Below are 14,366 nucleotides of genomic sequence, written 5' to 3'. Positions count from 1 at the left end.
GCCTATTTCTTTGTGTAATGTCATTTATAAGGGTATGAGCAAGATCATTGTGGATAGGCTTAAGCTTACAATGGAGAATTTAGTTTCTCCTTACCAAGCTAGCTTCGTGCCAAATCGTCAGCTTTAGGATAATATTATAGTAGCAAAGGAGCTGGTTCATTCTATGGGGAGAGTAAAAGGAAAGAAAGGTACAATGGCAATCAAACTGGACCTTGAAAAAGCTTATGATAAACTCAGTTGGAGTTTTATCTATAAAGTGCTTATTGAAGTTCAGTTTCCTGATTGGATGATTGGTGTTATAATGGCTTCTATAACTTCTAATCGTTCGAGGGTCTTGATAAATGGTGTGGCTTCGGATTGCATAGTTCCTCAGAGAGGAATTCGTCAAGGGGATCCAATATCTCCTTATATTTTTGTGTTGTGTGTTGAGAAGCTTTCCCACTTGATCGCTGAAAAAGTGACTATGGGTTCGTGGAAGCCTATTAGAGTCTGCAGAAGAGGGCCGAGTGTATCCCACCTTTTATTTGCAGATGATATCATTCTCTTTGCGGAAGCAGATATGGAGCAAGCTAAGGTGATTATGGATTGTATTAATCTCTTTTGTGAGATGTCGGGGCAAAGTGTTAGTGCAAATAAATCTTTGATTTATTTTTCCCCGAATACTGATACTCAAGTTGCTACAAGGATTGTCAACAGAATGGGCTTTAAGCGCACTTCTAGTATTGGCAGATATTTAGGCTCTATTGTTAAACAAGGGAGATATATTAAAGCAGACTATGGAGCTATCAAGGATAGGATACGTTCAAAACTGGATGGTTGGAAAAGCCATTGCCTTTCTTTTGCTGGTCGAGTTACTTTGGTGAAATCGGTCATTGCTGCAATCCCTTCTTTCCATATGCAGAATGGTCTTTTACCAGTAACGTTTTGTGATGAAATTGAGCAGATACAAACGGCTTTCATTTGGGGAGATCAGGATAGCAGAAGGCGGGCTCATTTAGTAGCTTGGGATCAAATGTATAAACCCAAAGATAGAGGTGGTTTGGGAATAATTAACCTTCGACTCCAAAATGAAGCTTATATTCATAAACTGGCGTGGAAGGTGTTAACTAAGAAAGATGATTTATGGGTTAAGATTTTAGTAGCCAAGTATGGTAGAGGTCAAGACTTAAGGAGAGGTATAAAGGCAAAATCATATGACTCTAAACTTTGGCGTGATCTTGCTAAATGTTGGAGTAATTTCCTTGCTGGTCTTAGATGAGAAATAGCAGATGGTTCTGAAGTAAAGCTTTGGACTGATAACTGGTTGGGATGGGAGGAAAATTTGCAGCAGTTGTCGAGCAATCAGGTGCCGTGGGAGGAGAGTCAGAAATCAATTGCAGATTACATGGTGGATGATGGTTTCCGTCTTGAAGTTGTTCATCAATTTCTGGAGTCAGATTTGGCTGATGCAGTAACAAATCACCTCAGGCTTATTCCAAGGAATGGGGAGGATAGATTAGTTTGGATCAATAATCATCACTCAACTTCTTTGGTTAAGGTCGCTTACTGTAATCTTATGAACTTCCCAGCAGATGTTCACACTAGCTTATGGAAAAAAGTTTGGTCGTGGAATGGACCAGAACGAGTGAAAGTGTTTATGTGGATGACTTTGCTTGCTAAACTTTCAGTGCGCAGCAGAACCAGTAAGTGGAGCGGAGGTTCAAATGTCTGTCCCAATTGTCCAAATCATGAGGAAACTATTATTCATGTTCTTCGTGATTGTAGACATGCTAGGAAAATTTGGCAATCTTGGTTTACAGGTTCGATACCCAATTCCTTTATGAATTCGAATTTGCATGATTGGTTGACTTTAAATATCGATAACATGTGGTCCTCCAATAAAGTGAAGGACTGGAGGGATATTTTCTTTACTACTTGTTGGTTTTTGTGGAAGTGGAGAAATTTGGAGATCCATGAAGATCATTTCTGTCATGATGAGCAATCACAGGCTTCAATTTGGATGTTTGTCCAACAGATTCTGCAAGCCCGAATTTATCAGCGCCGTGGTGATTCCAACGATAGCGTTTGGACAGCCCCCAAGCAAGGGTGGGTTAAGTTGAATTGTGATGGAGCTTCTTCTAGTGGCATGAAAAAAGCTTGTTGTGGTGGTATATTAAGAGATCACAATGGATCCTTTTTGGGAAGCTTCTATTGTAATTTAGGTCCTGCAATCGTCTTGATGCAGAATTATGGGGATTACTGAAAGGTTTGGAACTGCTTTGGGGAACAGGATTAAAAAGAATAGAGCTAGAATGTGATTCTAGCCAAGCCATCCAGATGTTAAAGGAGCAGCATGAAGATCCTAGGGACTCTCAAGTCACTAGCAGATTGAGATTATGGTTAAAAGCATATTGGACTATTCATCTTGTTCATACCAAGAGAGAAAACAACAAATGTGCTCATTGGTTAGCTAAAGCTGGACAGACTAATAATCTCCATTTCAAGATTTTTAAAGATCCTCCTCCTCAGTTGATGGAACTTATAGTTGCTGATGCTAGAAATATGTCTAGCTTGTTAGTTTCTGATTTGTAATTTCTTTCTATTTCTGGGGCTTAGCCCCTCTTTATTTACAAAAAAATAAAATAAAAAATAATATAACAACTAAAGTGACTTCACTTGGTGGTTAGCATTTCGGAACAGTGACAATTTTGTCACGCCTGGTCAAAAAAATTACCAGACTGTCACGTCAACAGTAATTTTTTCCATAATGCCACATGATATAATTCGTTACACTGTGTAGCGAAATATGCTTGCAAATAATTCGCTACACAGTGTAGCAAATTCTGCCACGTCAGAATGCACAGTGAGCAAAAATGACACGTGTCAAACAGGTAGTAATTCGCTACCCTGTGTAGCATATTATGTCCGCGAATGATTTTTTGACACGTGGCACACTTTCGCAGGAAAAAGCTGACGTGTCATAATTCGCTACTACTAGTAGCAAATTTGCTCTGCAATATGACCACGTGTCACAAAATTTTTGGCCACGAAATTCGCTACGAGTGGTAGCGAATTATGACACGTGGCAGTCTGGTAAAAAACAATGTTCGCGTGACATTTGGATAAAATTTTTGACAAAAGGTGACATTTTGATCACGGTTCCTAGCATTTCATTTCTCTACTCTGAGGTGCTGTTTGGTTTGAGTCTTTTCAACATTTAACCATCTATATGAAGTAAGGTTTTGTTAAAGCCAATGTTTGTTTCAAAGGATTTTCTCCAAATAACCATCTATGTAAGTTGCATGTCTTTCCCATCTTTGCATCAGAAACCAATGTTTCTGTACTGTTTAGAAAGCTAAATTGCATGTGGTTTTTGATGAAAACCGGATATGCATCTTTGCCTCGGTAAGGTTTTTGACGTTGGGGGGGAGTGAGATGTGTTGCGACACACTCATTTTTAATTGTATCGGGGTTGTTTTTGTCATTTTATTCTATTTTTCCATCTATATTTTATCTACAACCAAACATAGATTTTAAAAAAGTTACCTAATTTTCTGAGTAAAGTTTTTTCCCACCAAACAACTTTTTTTTATATTTTTCTACCTATCTCACTTTATCTATCTTTCCAATCATTTCTCTATCTATTACATTTCCCTACTATTCTAAAAAATTTTCCTCAACCAAATGCCTCCTGAGTGTTAAGTTCAAATCCTCTCACTAGACTTGATATCATGCTGATGAGAGTGTTTCAAGTAAGGCTCTATTTTACAACTAAATAAAAAGAAATATAAAAGAATATGTGAGGTTATACTTTCAATCTTTTTTCTCTTACAATCTCTTATAATTATTTTATTTATCATTATATCAAAATTAAATCAACAATTATAAAATAACATCAAGTGATAGCCATTGATTTGATTTTGATCCAATAATAAAAAAATATTTATAAAAGATTGTAAAGAAAAAATAGATTATAAGTAATATTTCCCACAAAAGAATGATAAAAACAATGTAGGACCTTGTCCTCACACTAAAATACTTTATTTACAATATTCTCAACAAGACAACAAATATTAAAGCATGATGATACAATAAACTTATAATTTCATACGTATTAATTAAAATGTTTGTGTATGATTGAATGAGACAATAAATTTTGAGAATTTTGTAATCATTTATTATTTATAACTAAATAATATAAATGATTTGTTATTAAAAATCACTAAGATGGATTCTTTTTCCTGCATACAAAAGGTCAATTAAAGAGGATAAGAAAAGTTCACCCAAAAAAAAACGGAGGATAAGAAAAAAAAAACAACTCAAGTAAGGAGATTACTTCATTTACTTGACTTTGAAAAGTAAAGAGTACTCTATTGGGCTGTTAACCCTCCACTAATATCAATCAAAAAAAGAAAAGAAAAAGAGAGTACTCTGTTTGTTGTACAGGGGTAGATTAATTGCACTTGTGTGTTTGTGTGTAATGATAAGGTTTAACTCAGAGTAAGATCTCATTTTGGTTTTTTAAAAATGGGATTAGTATTTTTTATACTGTAGAAAATAATTTTATCTTCTATATATATATATAAATGTGTGAGGCTCACATTTTTCTCTCTCACTTCTCTTCCCATGATTCCACATGGGACCAATATACTTTTATGTATGTGTAAGAATTAAAATTATATCCTACAACTATCTAGCTAATCTTCATACTTAAATATCGTTACTATATAATTAAATTTATTTCTGAAAAGCCTAAATCAAGATCAAATCTATGAAAGCATTGGTTTATATATGATCGGATAATTGTTCTCGGATAACATCAACTCCACTTGTAGCGGTTAAAAAGTTCCGGCCTTCCAAATAGGAACTTACTAATCCATTAGTATACCATGAAGTTACAAAGGTTGTACATGTAAATATGATAAACATTAATTTCTTAAAAAATATATCATTTGTGAAATCAAAGGTAAAAGATATAAACTTTTCCCTAATTTAAATATATCAAATCATGTCATTGGCTGTAACAAAGGTTTTTTTTTTTTAGCAAAGTACTGTAGCAAACATTTACAAGGGTGCTTTTGATATACATTTTTCAAAAAATGATTTTATAATATTTTTTGGTAGTTATCATTTTAATGTCTAGAAACACAAAGATAGATTTTTTATATTTATTTTCTAAAATAATTAGTGTTTATTGAAAATGCGAACATATTTTTATTTGAAAATATATTTTAAAAAATAAACAAACGGACGCTAATAATATTTACAAGTTGATAATTTGCTTAATGAAAGAAGATTATTGAAAATGTAAATCAAACCCAAATCTTATATAAGTTGAGGCATCAGAATTAGTTATGTTATGTATAGTTAATATGTGTTTAAATTTAAAAGAAGACTACTATAACACATAATTTTTAACACACTTTTTATTATTAAGTACATTGTATGCGAGTTTCATCAAAAAGAGAGTAAACCGAAATTATTATTAAGATTTACATTAAAAAAATTCTATTAAAAAATGTTGAAACGAATGTCAATTTTTTAATATTATTAATATTTTTGTTAAATATAAAGAGGTATATTATATTATTTAATTTTTTACTGTAATTATTTGATTAAACGAACTCGTTATTGAATAGAATAACTTTAGAATAAAGAATTTTTGTTCCAAATGATAAAGAAACAATTGATTGATGAGTCGGCTCAAAAAATATTAATAATGATAATAATGAATTGATGCAAGATACCGGGTCGGAGCTAATTAATGCAGATCCAGATAGCAGATGCGATTAATCACATTTCAGTAACATAGTTTAAAATGACTGCTTTTTCATCCTTTTGCCCGTCATTAATTATTTAATAATTATTTTATTTCTTATTCAGAACTATCTATCAATTTGTCTCTCTTTAATCGATTAAATCAAAAATTTAATCAATTAAATGATCAAAATAGAAAAAAATCGTTGACTTGAAGATTTAGTCGATTAAATCTCTCTATTTAATCGATTAAATCTCTCATACATAAGGTTGTTCTTCTGATAAAGAGAAAGATTTAATCGATTAAATCTTCATTTGACCACTTAATCGATTAATTTTTTGATTTAATCGATTAAAGAGGGACGGATTGGTAGATAGTTGCGATAAGGGACAAAATAATTATTAAATAATTAACGAGAAGCAAAAAAGTGAAAAAACCTTAAAATGACAGTAACATTATACGGTACTTTTTTATAATAATTTTTTATTTTATTGTCTTACATCGCAAAATTGTAACATATTTTTTAATTTACAGCTATGTAATTGATAAAAAAATAATTTAATTTTTCAGAATTATTTTTTCACAAATTTTAAATAAACAATCATTATTTTTATGACAAAAAATTAGAAATTACAGTTACAATTAAAGATTTTTATGAATTTATAAGGGGGCGAGTCGATCGTTCACCCAACCGTTTCCTCACTTCATCATTGATTATTATATAAAAATTAAAATATTAGAAAATTTAAAATAATTTCGGATCAATTGAATATGGGAAGACCTGTTTTTTTATCACAACCTTTTTTCTCAAAAGAAATATATTACAACGTGTTTTTTATTCAATACGTAAGCTAATTCAGTTGTAAAACAGATCACAAAGACACTTAAAATGAAATTTAACAACAATAACGGAATAAATATGTAATAATCTCAGTAGGTTAGCAGTGGTAGGAACTAAGAAAAAGCGCTTAAAAAATATCATTATTATGATTGTCTAAAAATTTATATAGAATAAAATTACAAATCGTATATCATACGCGTATAAAAAAGGACAAGTAGAATTAGAAGGGTTTTATTGGCAAGTCCAAACCGACAACAAAGTATGGCTTCTAACGGTGTCTCTGGGAGTGTTGCATTCTCATTGCTGCTGCTACGATTTCTGTTTGTATTGCTGCTACTAACTTGTTCTTCAGCTGTGGGTGTGGGTGAGTGCGATAAGCCTGCATCTGTATTCGTGTTCGGCGATTCCAACTCGGACACGGGTGGACTCGCCTCTGGACTCGGTTTCCCAATCAATTTTCCGAATGGTCGCACTTTCTTTCACAGATCCACTGGTCGCTTGTCCGATGGACGCCTCGTCATCGACCTACTCTGTAAGTGTAGTGTAATAGTTCCCTTCGCAATTTCATTTTTATTTTACTTACGTTATTTAAATCACAGAGACACACAACACAATACTCTCAAGTCCAAGCATTTCATTTTCATATGTTTGAACTTTATTATAATTAATAATTAACAATGCAAAGTAGTATATTAGTATTAATACAAGAATAGATCGACGTCATTAGTCATTATTGGAGAGTGATATATGGTAGGGGGGGATACGAATACGTTGTCGTTAGATTTGACAAACAATGCTCTTAGTCCATCTTGGCCGTCTATTGTTGATCTGGATCCGACGGTGAGTTTTGTTTTATTGGTGGCCTCATGTAGGGCCCACGCTTTCGATATCTTCGATCTTGTGTCCGAACGAACCCATGATGCGCCCATCTCTTGCGGTTTCATTTCAAGACTAACGGATCTTGGAAACTCAAATTTCCCAATATGTCCTTTCTTACCATTCCTTTTTTCAATTTCTAAATATTGTTTTACATCTGATTTTTTTTTTTTAATAATAAAGGAAGGCAAATATTCAGAATTTTTTTTTCCCTTAATCAAACACAAAAGCATAATAGATTAATGTAGAAATTAGGGATAACATAAACTTCTTAAATTTTGAAAGATATTGGTAATTTATAGGTCTATAACCAATCTAATTTGCGTTCCCAATGTTTAGAATCTTTAGATTAAGGAAAAAGACAAAAGAAAAGAAAAGAAAAGAAAAAAAGAAAGCATGACCAAATTAAGTGATGTTCTGTTGATGACCATCGAAGCACGGGAACTTTTCGAATAAATAAATTTTTTTTTTTGTGATTTATAGTCAAGAATTTTGTTCAATATTGCATGCACTCTACTCTAGATGTGCTTATATTTTGATAAAAATAGTAAAAGATCCTGGGATGATAGCAAATATATGTAAAAATGGATCTGGATCCTCCCAAGTCCCAACTATGGTGACAAGGTCATACTATAAGAGAAAAGACAAAATCAAAATCAATAGATTTTACCAAATAATGGTGAGTCCTGCCATGTTAGTAGCTAATAAGAGAGAATTCAAATCCTGTTAAAGTACTACTGTGCAATTTGTACCATGTATTTTACTGTTTGAAAATAATTTTTACTGACAAATGGAGGTAATAAAGAAAATACTGCCTGTGAAAACTGATTGATGAGGAATTGGGATGCAAAGATGCAAGATTCATATTGTATATCCAAATATCCTTCAATCTGAAAATATTTTCCTTCCAACATTTGCAGGCCAAAGTTTGAATATAAGCTTTTTGACTCCATACTTGGACGCCTTGTCTGGATCCACATTCACAAATGGAGCAAACTTTGCAGTGGTGGGGTCCTCTACCCTCCCCAAATATGTTCCTTTCTCTTTAAATATACAGGTCATGCAGTTCCGGCATTTTAAAGCTCGTACCCTAGAACTTGTTACCTCAGGTAACTTTCCTTCACTATTTATTTCCTTAACTTTGAAAAAAATTAGATAAAATATGTTGTAGATATATAGTCTCACATTGGTTGTCACATTGGTTGTATGTGCAACTAATGTGGAGTTTATAAGGCCTTGGACACTCCCACCCTTTGAGCTAGCTTTTGGGGTGGTGTATCCCAAGGTTCTTTACATGGTATCAGAGCCTCGCCGCCCCTCACTTTCTCTTGTGGCGTTTCTTAGCACAGGTAGGTTGGGCCTGTTGCATTGTCCACGCTTCAAGCCCAAAGGGCTTTCGTGTGAGGGGACGTGTTGAGATATATAGTCTCACATTGGTTGTATGTGCAACTAATGTGGAGTTTATAAGGCCTTGGACACTCCCACCCTTTGAGCTAGCTTTTGGGGTGGTGTATCCCAAGGTTCTTTACATCTGTTGACATTGTACAGTCTTTGTGGCCCTTGTTTTAAATATTTGACTGCTATCTGTGTTTTCCTCTTATTAGTATGCATGCTCAATACTGATTTTAGACACTCGGTAAAGGTTTAATCTGTCATATTTATCTCTGGAATATGTATTCATATTCACTTTCATGAGTTTAAACCAGGTATATATCTAGTGTGACTTAGATACTCTATTTGTTTCTGATCATTGAAGCAGCAATTTGATTAAGAAAAAGAATGGTCAATACTCAATGGTATAAACAGAATTGAAGCATTATATATAATATACCTATTATTGAGGGAGTTTTATTGTGATAATCAATATCTCATTTGAGTTCTGACAAATATTATGTATTAAACTTAGTTTTTTGTTGGTCGATGAATTATGCCTGATTCATTGATATATTTACATGTACATCAACTTGAGTTATCACATAATAGCTATGGGATTGGAGTGAATGTTATGCTAGTAAATCTGTTCAATATTCATTTGCCGGTAAAACACAAAAGAAAAAACTAACTGATTGCACTACAAACTTATAGGTGCAGGAAATTTGATCAATGATGAGGGCTTCCGGGATGCACTCTACTTGATTGATATTGGGCAAAACGACCTTGCTGATTCATTTTCCAAAAATCTGTCATATGCGCAAGTCATCAAGAGGATCCCAGCAATTATCACTGAAATCGAGAATGCTGTTAATGTCAGTGTAGTGTTCTTTAAAATTATTGAGTAAACTTGCTTATTAATTATATATGAAACTGATTGTTTATCTTTATTAGTATTGGTGATTCAGGTGTGATCCCAATTCTCTTGCTCATCCTTTATGACCAAAAATATAATTTCTCCTTTTCTTCTAATTTATTTATGAGATTTTCTTTGCATCAGCAAAGTTTCGTTGTGTTTATGATGCATGCTTTGAAATTCTTTATCAGAAGTCACTTGATTATATATAAAGAGAGAAGAAATGGGTACCACAACTACTAAATATCCTCCCAAAATCACAACCGGTACTTTGTTGAATAAATACTTTGTAATTCATTTTTCTCAACTTCCAGAAGCATGCATGGAGGGGACATGTCAGCTTTTAACTGTCTTCTTCCCAAGTAGCATTGTTGGTTTTACAGTTACTCGTAGTTAGACTTTCTGTCATAGCTCATTATTGGTTCCATATGCCACCCGATTGTATTTATATACAATTCAGTGTTAAGTAAATTCACTTCCTCGTTTCCCAAATATTGAGTTTCTACTATAAGATTCTTGGTATGCATAGATTGATCTGACGCAAGCCATTTTGTCCAAAACCTCTTGATCGTGTTATTTTTTCTGCATTGACTTATTTAACATTCATAGAGTATGATGCTTGGTTCCTCTATCTGTATGCAGAATTTGCATAATGAAGGTGCCAGGAAGTTTTGGGTTCACAACACCGGGCCCTTGGGATGTCTTCCTAAAATACTTGCACTGGCTCAAAAGAAGGATCTGGATTCATTCGGATGTCTTTCTAGTTATAACTCTGCTGCAAGATTGTTTAATGAAGCGCTGCAACGTTTGAGTCAGAAACTAAGAACTGAATTGAAGGATGCTACTTTAGTCTATGTTGATATTTTTGCCATTAAGTATGACCTCATCACAAATGCCACCAAATATGGTAATCCACGCAAGCACTTTCTTCTCATTTAAAAGTATTGATTATTATTCCATTCGCAATTATGATGCTAATCTGAATCAAGTTTTCTTGACTTCTAAGTTATTGCATCTTCCTTTGGAAAACATTGTTGATATTACCATATGATTGTGATGGAGTTTTTAAATGCATTATTGATTAGGTTTCTCAAATCCATTGATGGTATGCTGCGGTTATGGAGGTCCTCCTTACAATTTTGACGTAAGGGTGACATGTGGTCAACCTGGTTATCAGGTTTGTGAAGAAGGATCTCGGTATGTGAATTGGGATGGAATCCATCATACTGAGGCTGCAAATACATTGATAGCTTCTAGGATACTTTCCATGGCTTATTCAACACCACCGACACCTTTTGATTTCTTCTGCCGCCACTGATTATCATGTTTTCGCACGCTATTAATTGATTCTACGGTTAGTTAGTTCATAAGTTGCTGTCTTACCATCTCTGTTAGTTCTCTATGAACAGTGTTTGTCAATTGTCATTATTCATTAGCCAGCTCACGCTGAAACACTAAAAAATGAGGGCCATGCAATTGGGCTGTAAAACTGGCCCATGTAAGCCAGACATTTGTTTTATTTCCCAACGGGGATGTATGATGTTATATGTAAACAATTGATATTAAAGGGTAGGCCACAGAAAATATAGGCTGGACCTATCCTTAAAATTTTCTTCCTTTATCATCTCATTTATGGGGGAGAGAGATTGCTATTTTTTATTTTTTTTTTGGGTAAAGAGAGATTGCTATTAAAGTGTTGAGAAATAAACAAAAGGAATTAAATATGTATATAATCTAATTATGTGATTTTTTTTTTCTTGTACTTATATTTTTACTAACAGTATCTCCCAAGTTTTACACATTCAGTAATTAAAAATCTTTCCTCTAAACCTAAAAATTAAAGATTGAAAAAAATCTTTCCACTAAATAACTGTTATTCAAAAGTTATAATTAAGGTGATATATATTAAATAACACAGTATTTCTTTCTCAGGTAACACCTAGGAATTTTTTCATTATAATATATTGTTTACTCCCCCAATTCAACATAATTTCATTCAATTCCCAACTATGCACTATTGTAAATCATTTCCAAGTTGAGCACATGCCGAGTTGTTGACGGGTTTGTCTTTTTTTTCCTTTCCTTTTTCCCTCACTTCCCAAATTTCATTTACTGTACAGAAACTATGCTTCAACTGGGATCTACGTGGTTTGTAGGCTTCCGAACTTGGTCCCCTATTTTGAAGGCAGCGCATAATAGTTGTCTTGCCGTTATGGAGTTGTCATTGTTCAATCATTTACTCTATGACCCAGAGTGAAATATATGGAGCTAGTTATCCTCGTGTAATTGCTATTTGTAACTTGTAATCAGTGGCGGAGGAGCTAGAAAGATAAATGAGTCACGGCAAAAAAAAAATTAACTAGTGCTATAAAAGCTTAAGTTGTTAGATGAGGGTCTCTTTAATGGTTTATATGGATAATGCACAAGCTACCTAACTGTGCTAAGAAAATTCCACAAGAGAAAGTGGGAGGCGGTGAGGATCGAATCCGGGGGTTCTGATACCATGTAAAGAACCAATTCAACCCAGAAGCTTAAGTTGTTAAGTGAGAGTTTCTTTACTGGTTTATATTATACTCTAACAAGTGCCAACTATTAAATTTTATCCCTTTAACTTAGCTATGTTGGATTTGGATCCTCTCATGTGAAAAAGTGGTCATGTGGTCAGGTTATTTGATCACAACCACTCATATCAAATAACATGATCACATTTTCACGAGGATTCATTCGCGCTATGTTGCAATAATTAAGACTAAATTATTTCATTGACGATTTCAAGACACTATTCAAGACATCATAATGAATTATGATGCATTTAGGAGAACAAAGCCCAATGCTCAAATGAATAATTCAAGAACATAGCTCCTTACCTAAGTAGTCACAAGTTATTCTAAGTACTATGGAACTACTATATATGTTTTGTAGGTTTTCAATGATTGATTAAAATGCTTGTAATTAAACATACGCAGTCCACACGAAAGATAAAACAGCACATGAAAAATCCGAGACAGTAATTTACAAAGCTTGATGGTTCTTTTCCGATGTACAACAGCTATATGATCAATCATGTAATAGCAATGAAAACTGAATTACTAATTAAGACACATCAAGGTAAGCAAATCATAGCCAATCCATCATATATATGGTATATTATAAAGAAAGATTTAAGTCTAAATGATCACTTGCTTTCTCTTTCTCTTCATTTTCGGTTGCCGGCGCCGCCGCTGCTATGGGTGCTTCTGGCAAATATTCTTTCACCTCTTTCTCTTTCTCCGAAGGACCTGCTGCATGAGGAGCTGAAATATTACGCTTTCCGAATTCTCTATAATCAATGAAATCTTCTGGTTGAAACGTTGGATTCCAAATACCCTTTTCCTTTTTTTCCTTAGAGAGGAGATCGCGTACATCTTTTGTGCTCTTTATCAAAGCAAGGAACTTTTCCATCTTCTGCTCCTCGTTTTCTTCTTCATTCTCTAATTTTCTCTTCCTTCTTTCTCCTTCCATGCTGCTTAATTAATGTATCAACACACTGGCTGACCTGAGAGTATATAAGCCGTATAGAAAATCAAGAATATAGCGAGGATTATGTAGCTAGTTACCTATATATATATATATAATAACAGGATAATAGAATATGGAAATATGAGTCCTTCCTCTCCTTTTCTTCTTCTTTTGCCCTACAACATGATATAATTGGTAGCTGAATGACCTGGTCAATGACCTACAAGTGAAGTGAACAGTACTATAAATAACTAGCTGAATGACTTGGTCAATCACCTACAAAAGAAAGAGTGGAAGTGAAGCGAACAATCTAAATAAGAATTTTTTTTTAGTACAAAAAAGTTAGGGCAAGAGAGACATCGGTATGTAATCCACTAGAGTCAGGGTTAGAGCAGACCTGTTCAATCTAGCTCTATAAGGATTTACGTTAGGGAAGATGGAAAGAAAGTCTGTTTTACAGTTTATCCACCAACATAAACCTCAAAGCGACCAAAGGGAATCGAACTCACGCCTTTTTGAGGTATGGGCCGACTCCTTAGCCACCTATGCCACCGCATGTTGGCTCTAAATAAGAATTTATACTTTGCATTCGGATCACAACCCTTGTTGACGGAACCGTGGAGGTCTAATTTTGCTGTAGATCTTTGATTTATTTTATTTTAGTAATTTATGTTTGGAACCATAAATAGCTGCTCTTATTTAGAGTTTTTAAACTTGTTTATATTCTCCTTATAAATTGAGTAGTGAGTACTATAATAAGTGTGATGAGAAAAACACAAAAAAAAATATTATTGGATGTAATCCATATCAAATGAATCAGGTTAAATATGTGTTTCTATTTTTTTTTTCTCTTTTTGATTTACAATTATGTGTGTGCGTGCCATGTCCCAACAAAATACAAGCTTCAATGTAGTTGAGAAACGAGTTGAGTCAACAAATGAATTGCGTACTGAGTTCAATGAACCAAAACCGTGTTTGATTGAATAGCAAAAGAGATAATAAAAATAAAGAAAAACGCGTGTGATTTTAATTGCTAGACAGATTACTGGATTGACAAGAATGCCCCTGAGGATGAAAAAAATGAGCAATGAAAATGAGGGTAGGATGGTAAGTTGGTACAGATAAAT

The 14,366-nt window shown here is 33.7% G+C and overlaps 2 protein-coding genes across 2 annotated transcripts; one reads left to right on the top strand and one right to left on the bottom strand.

Annotated features, from left to right (window-relative positions):
* The first annotated feature begins 6,839 nt into the window (after window positions 1-6,839).
* LOC133309492 (GDSL esterase/lipase At1g09390-like) lies at window positions 6,840-11,059 on the top strand. The gene is made up of 5 exons (XM_061510274.1): window positions 6,840-7,110; window positions 8,375-8,563; window positions 9,546-9,700; window positions 10,384-10,648; window positions 10,827-11,059. Exons 1-5 carry the CDS (start codon window positions 6,840-6,842, stop codon window positions 11,057-11,059), a joined length of 1,113 nt encoding a protein of 370 aa, XP_061366258.1.
* Window positions 11,060-12,720: 1,661 nt separating this feature from the next.
* Window positions 12,721-13,719, bottom strand: LOC133309530 (uncharacterized). The gene is made up of 2 exons (XM_061510316.1): window positions 13,637-13,719; window positions 12,721-13,459 (listed from the first exon to the last, which is right to left on the bottom strand). The coding sequence occupies exon 2, from the start codon at window positions 13,240-13,242 to the stop codon at window positions 12,889-12,891; it is 354 nt and encodes a 117-aa protein (XP_061366300.1). The 5' UTR covers window positions 13,243-13,459; window positions 13,637-13,719; the 3' UTR covers window positions 12,721-12,888.
* Window positions 13,720-14,366: the final 647 nt, after the last annotated feature.

Source organism: Gastrolobium bilobum, unplaced genomic scaffold (assembly GCF_033153095.1).
Source record: "Gastrolobium bilobum isolate Gb01-03AN ecotype WA unplaced genomic scaffold, APGP_CSIRO_Gbil_v1 utg2122, whole genome shotgun sequence".
In the NCBI taxonomy this organism is placed as follows: Eukaryota; Viridiplantae; Streptophyta; class Magnoliopsida; order Fabales; family Fabaceae; genus Gastrolobium; species Gastrolobium bilobum.
The sequence above is the reverse complement of the archived record's forward strand: the minus strand, read 5'-3'. Positions and strand labels throughout refer to the sequence as shown.

Bases quoted from the DNA above. Each gene is read 5' to 3' on its own strand.
- LOC133309492 (XM_061510274.1), top strand. From the start codon at position 6,840: ATGGCTTCTAACGGTGTCTCTGGGAGTGTTGCATTCTCATTGCTGCTG. The intron at 7,111-8,374 runs GTAAGTGTAGTG...CAACATTTGCAG, and splicing joins CCTCGTCATCGACCTACTCT to GCCAAAGTTTGAATATAAGC. The intron at 10,649-10,826 runs GTAATCCACGCA...ATTATTGATTAG, and splicing joins CACAAATGCCACCAAATATG to GTTTCTCAAATCCATTGATG.
- LOC133309530 (XM_061510316.1), bottom strand. From the start codon at position 13,242: ATGGAAGGAGAAAGAAGGAAGAGAAAATTAGAGAATGAAGAAGAAAAC.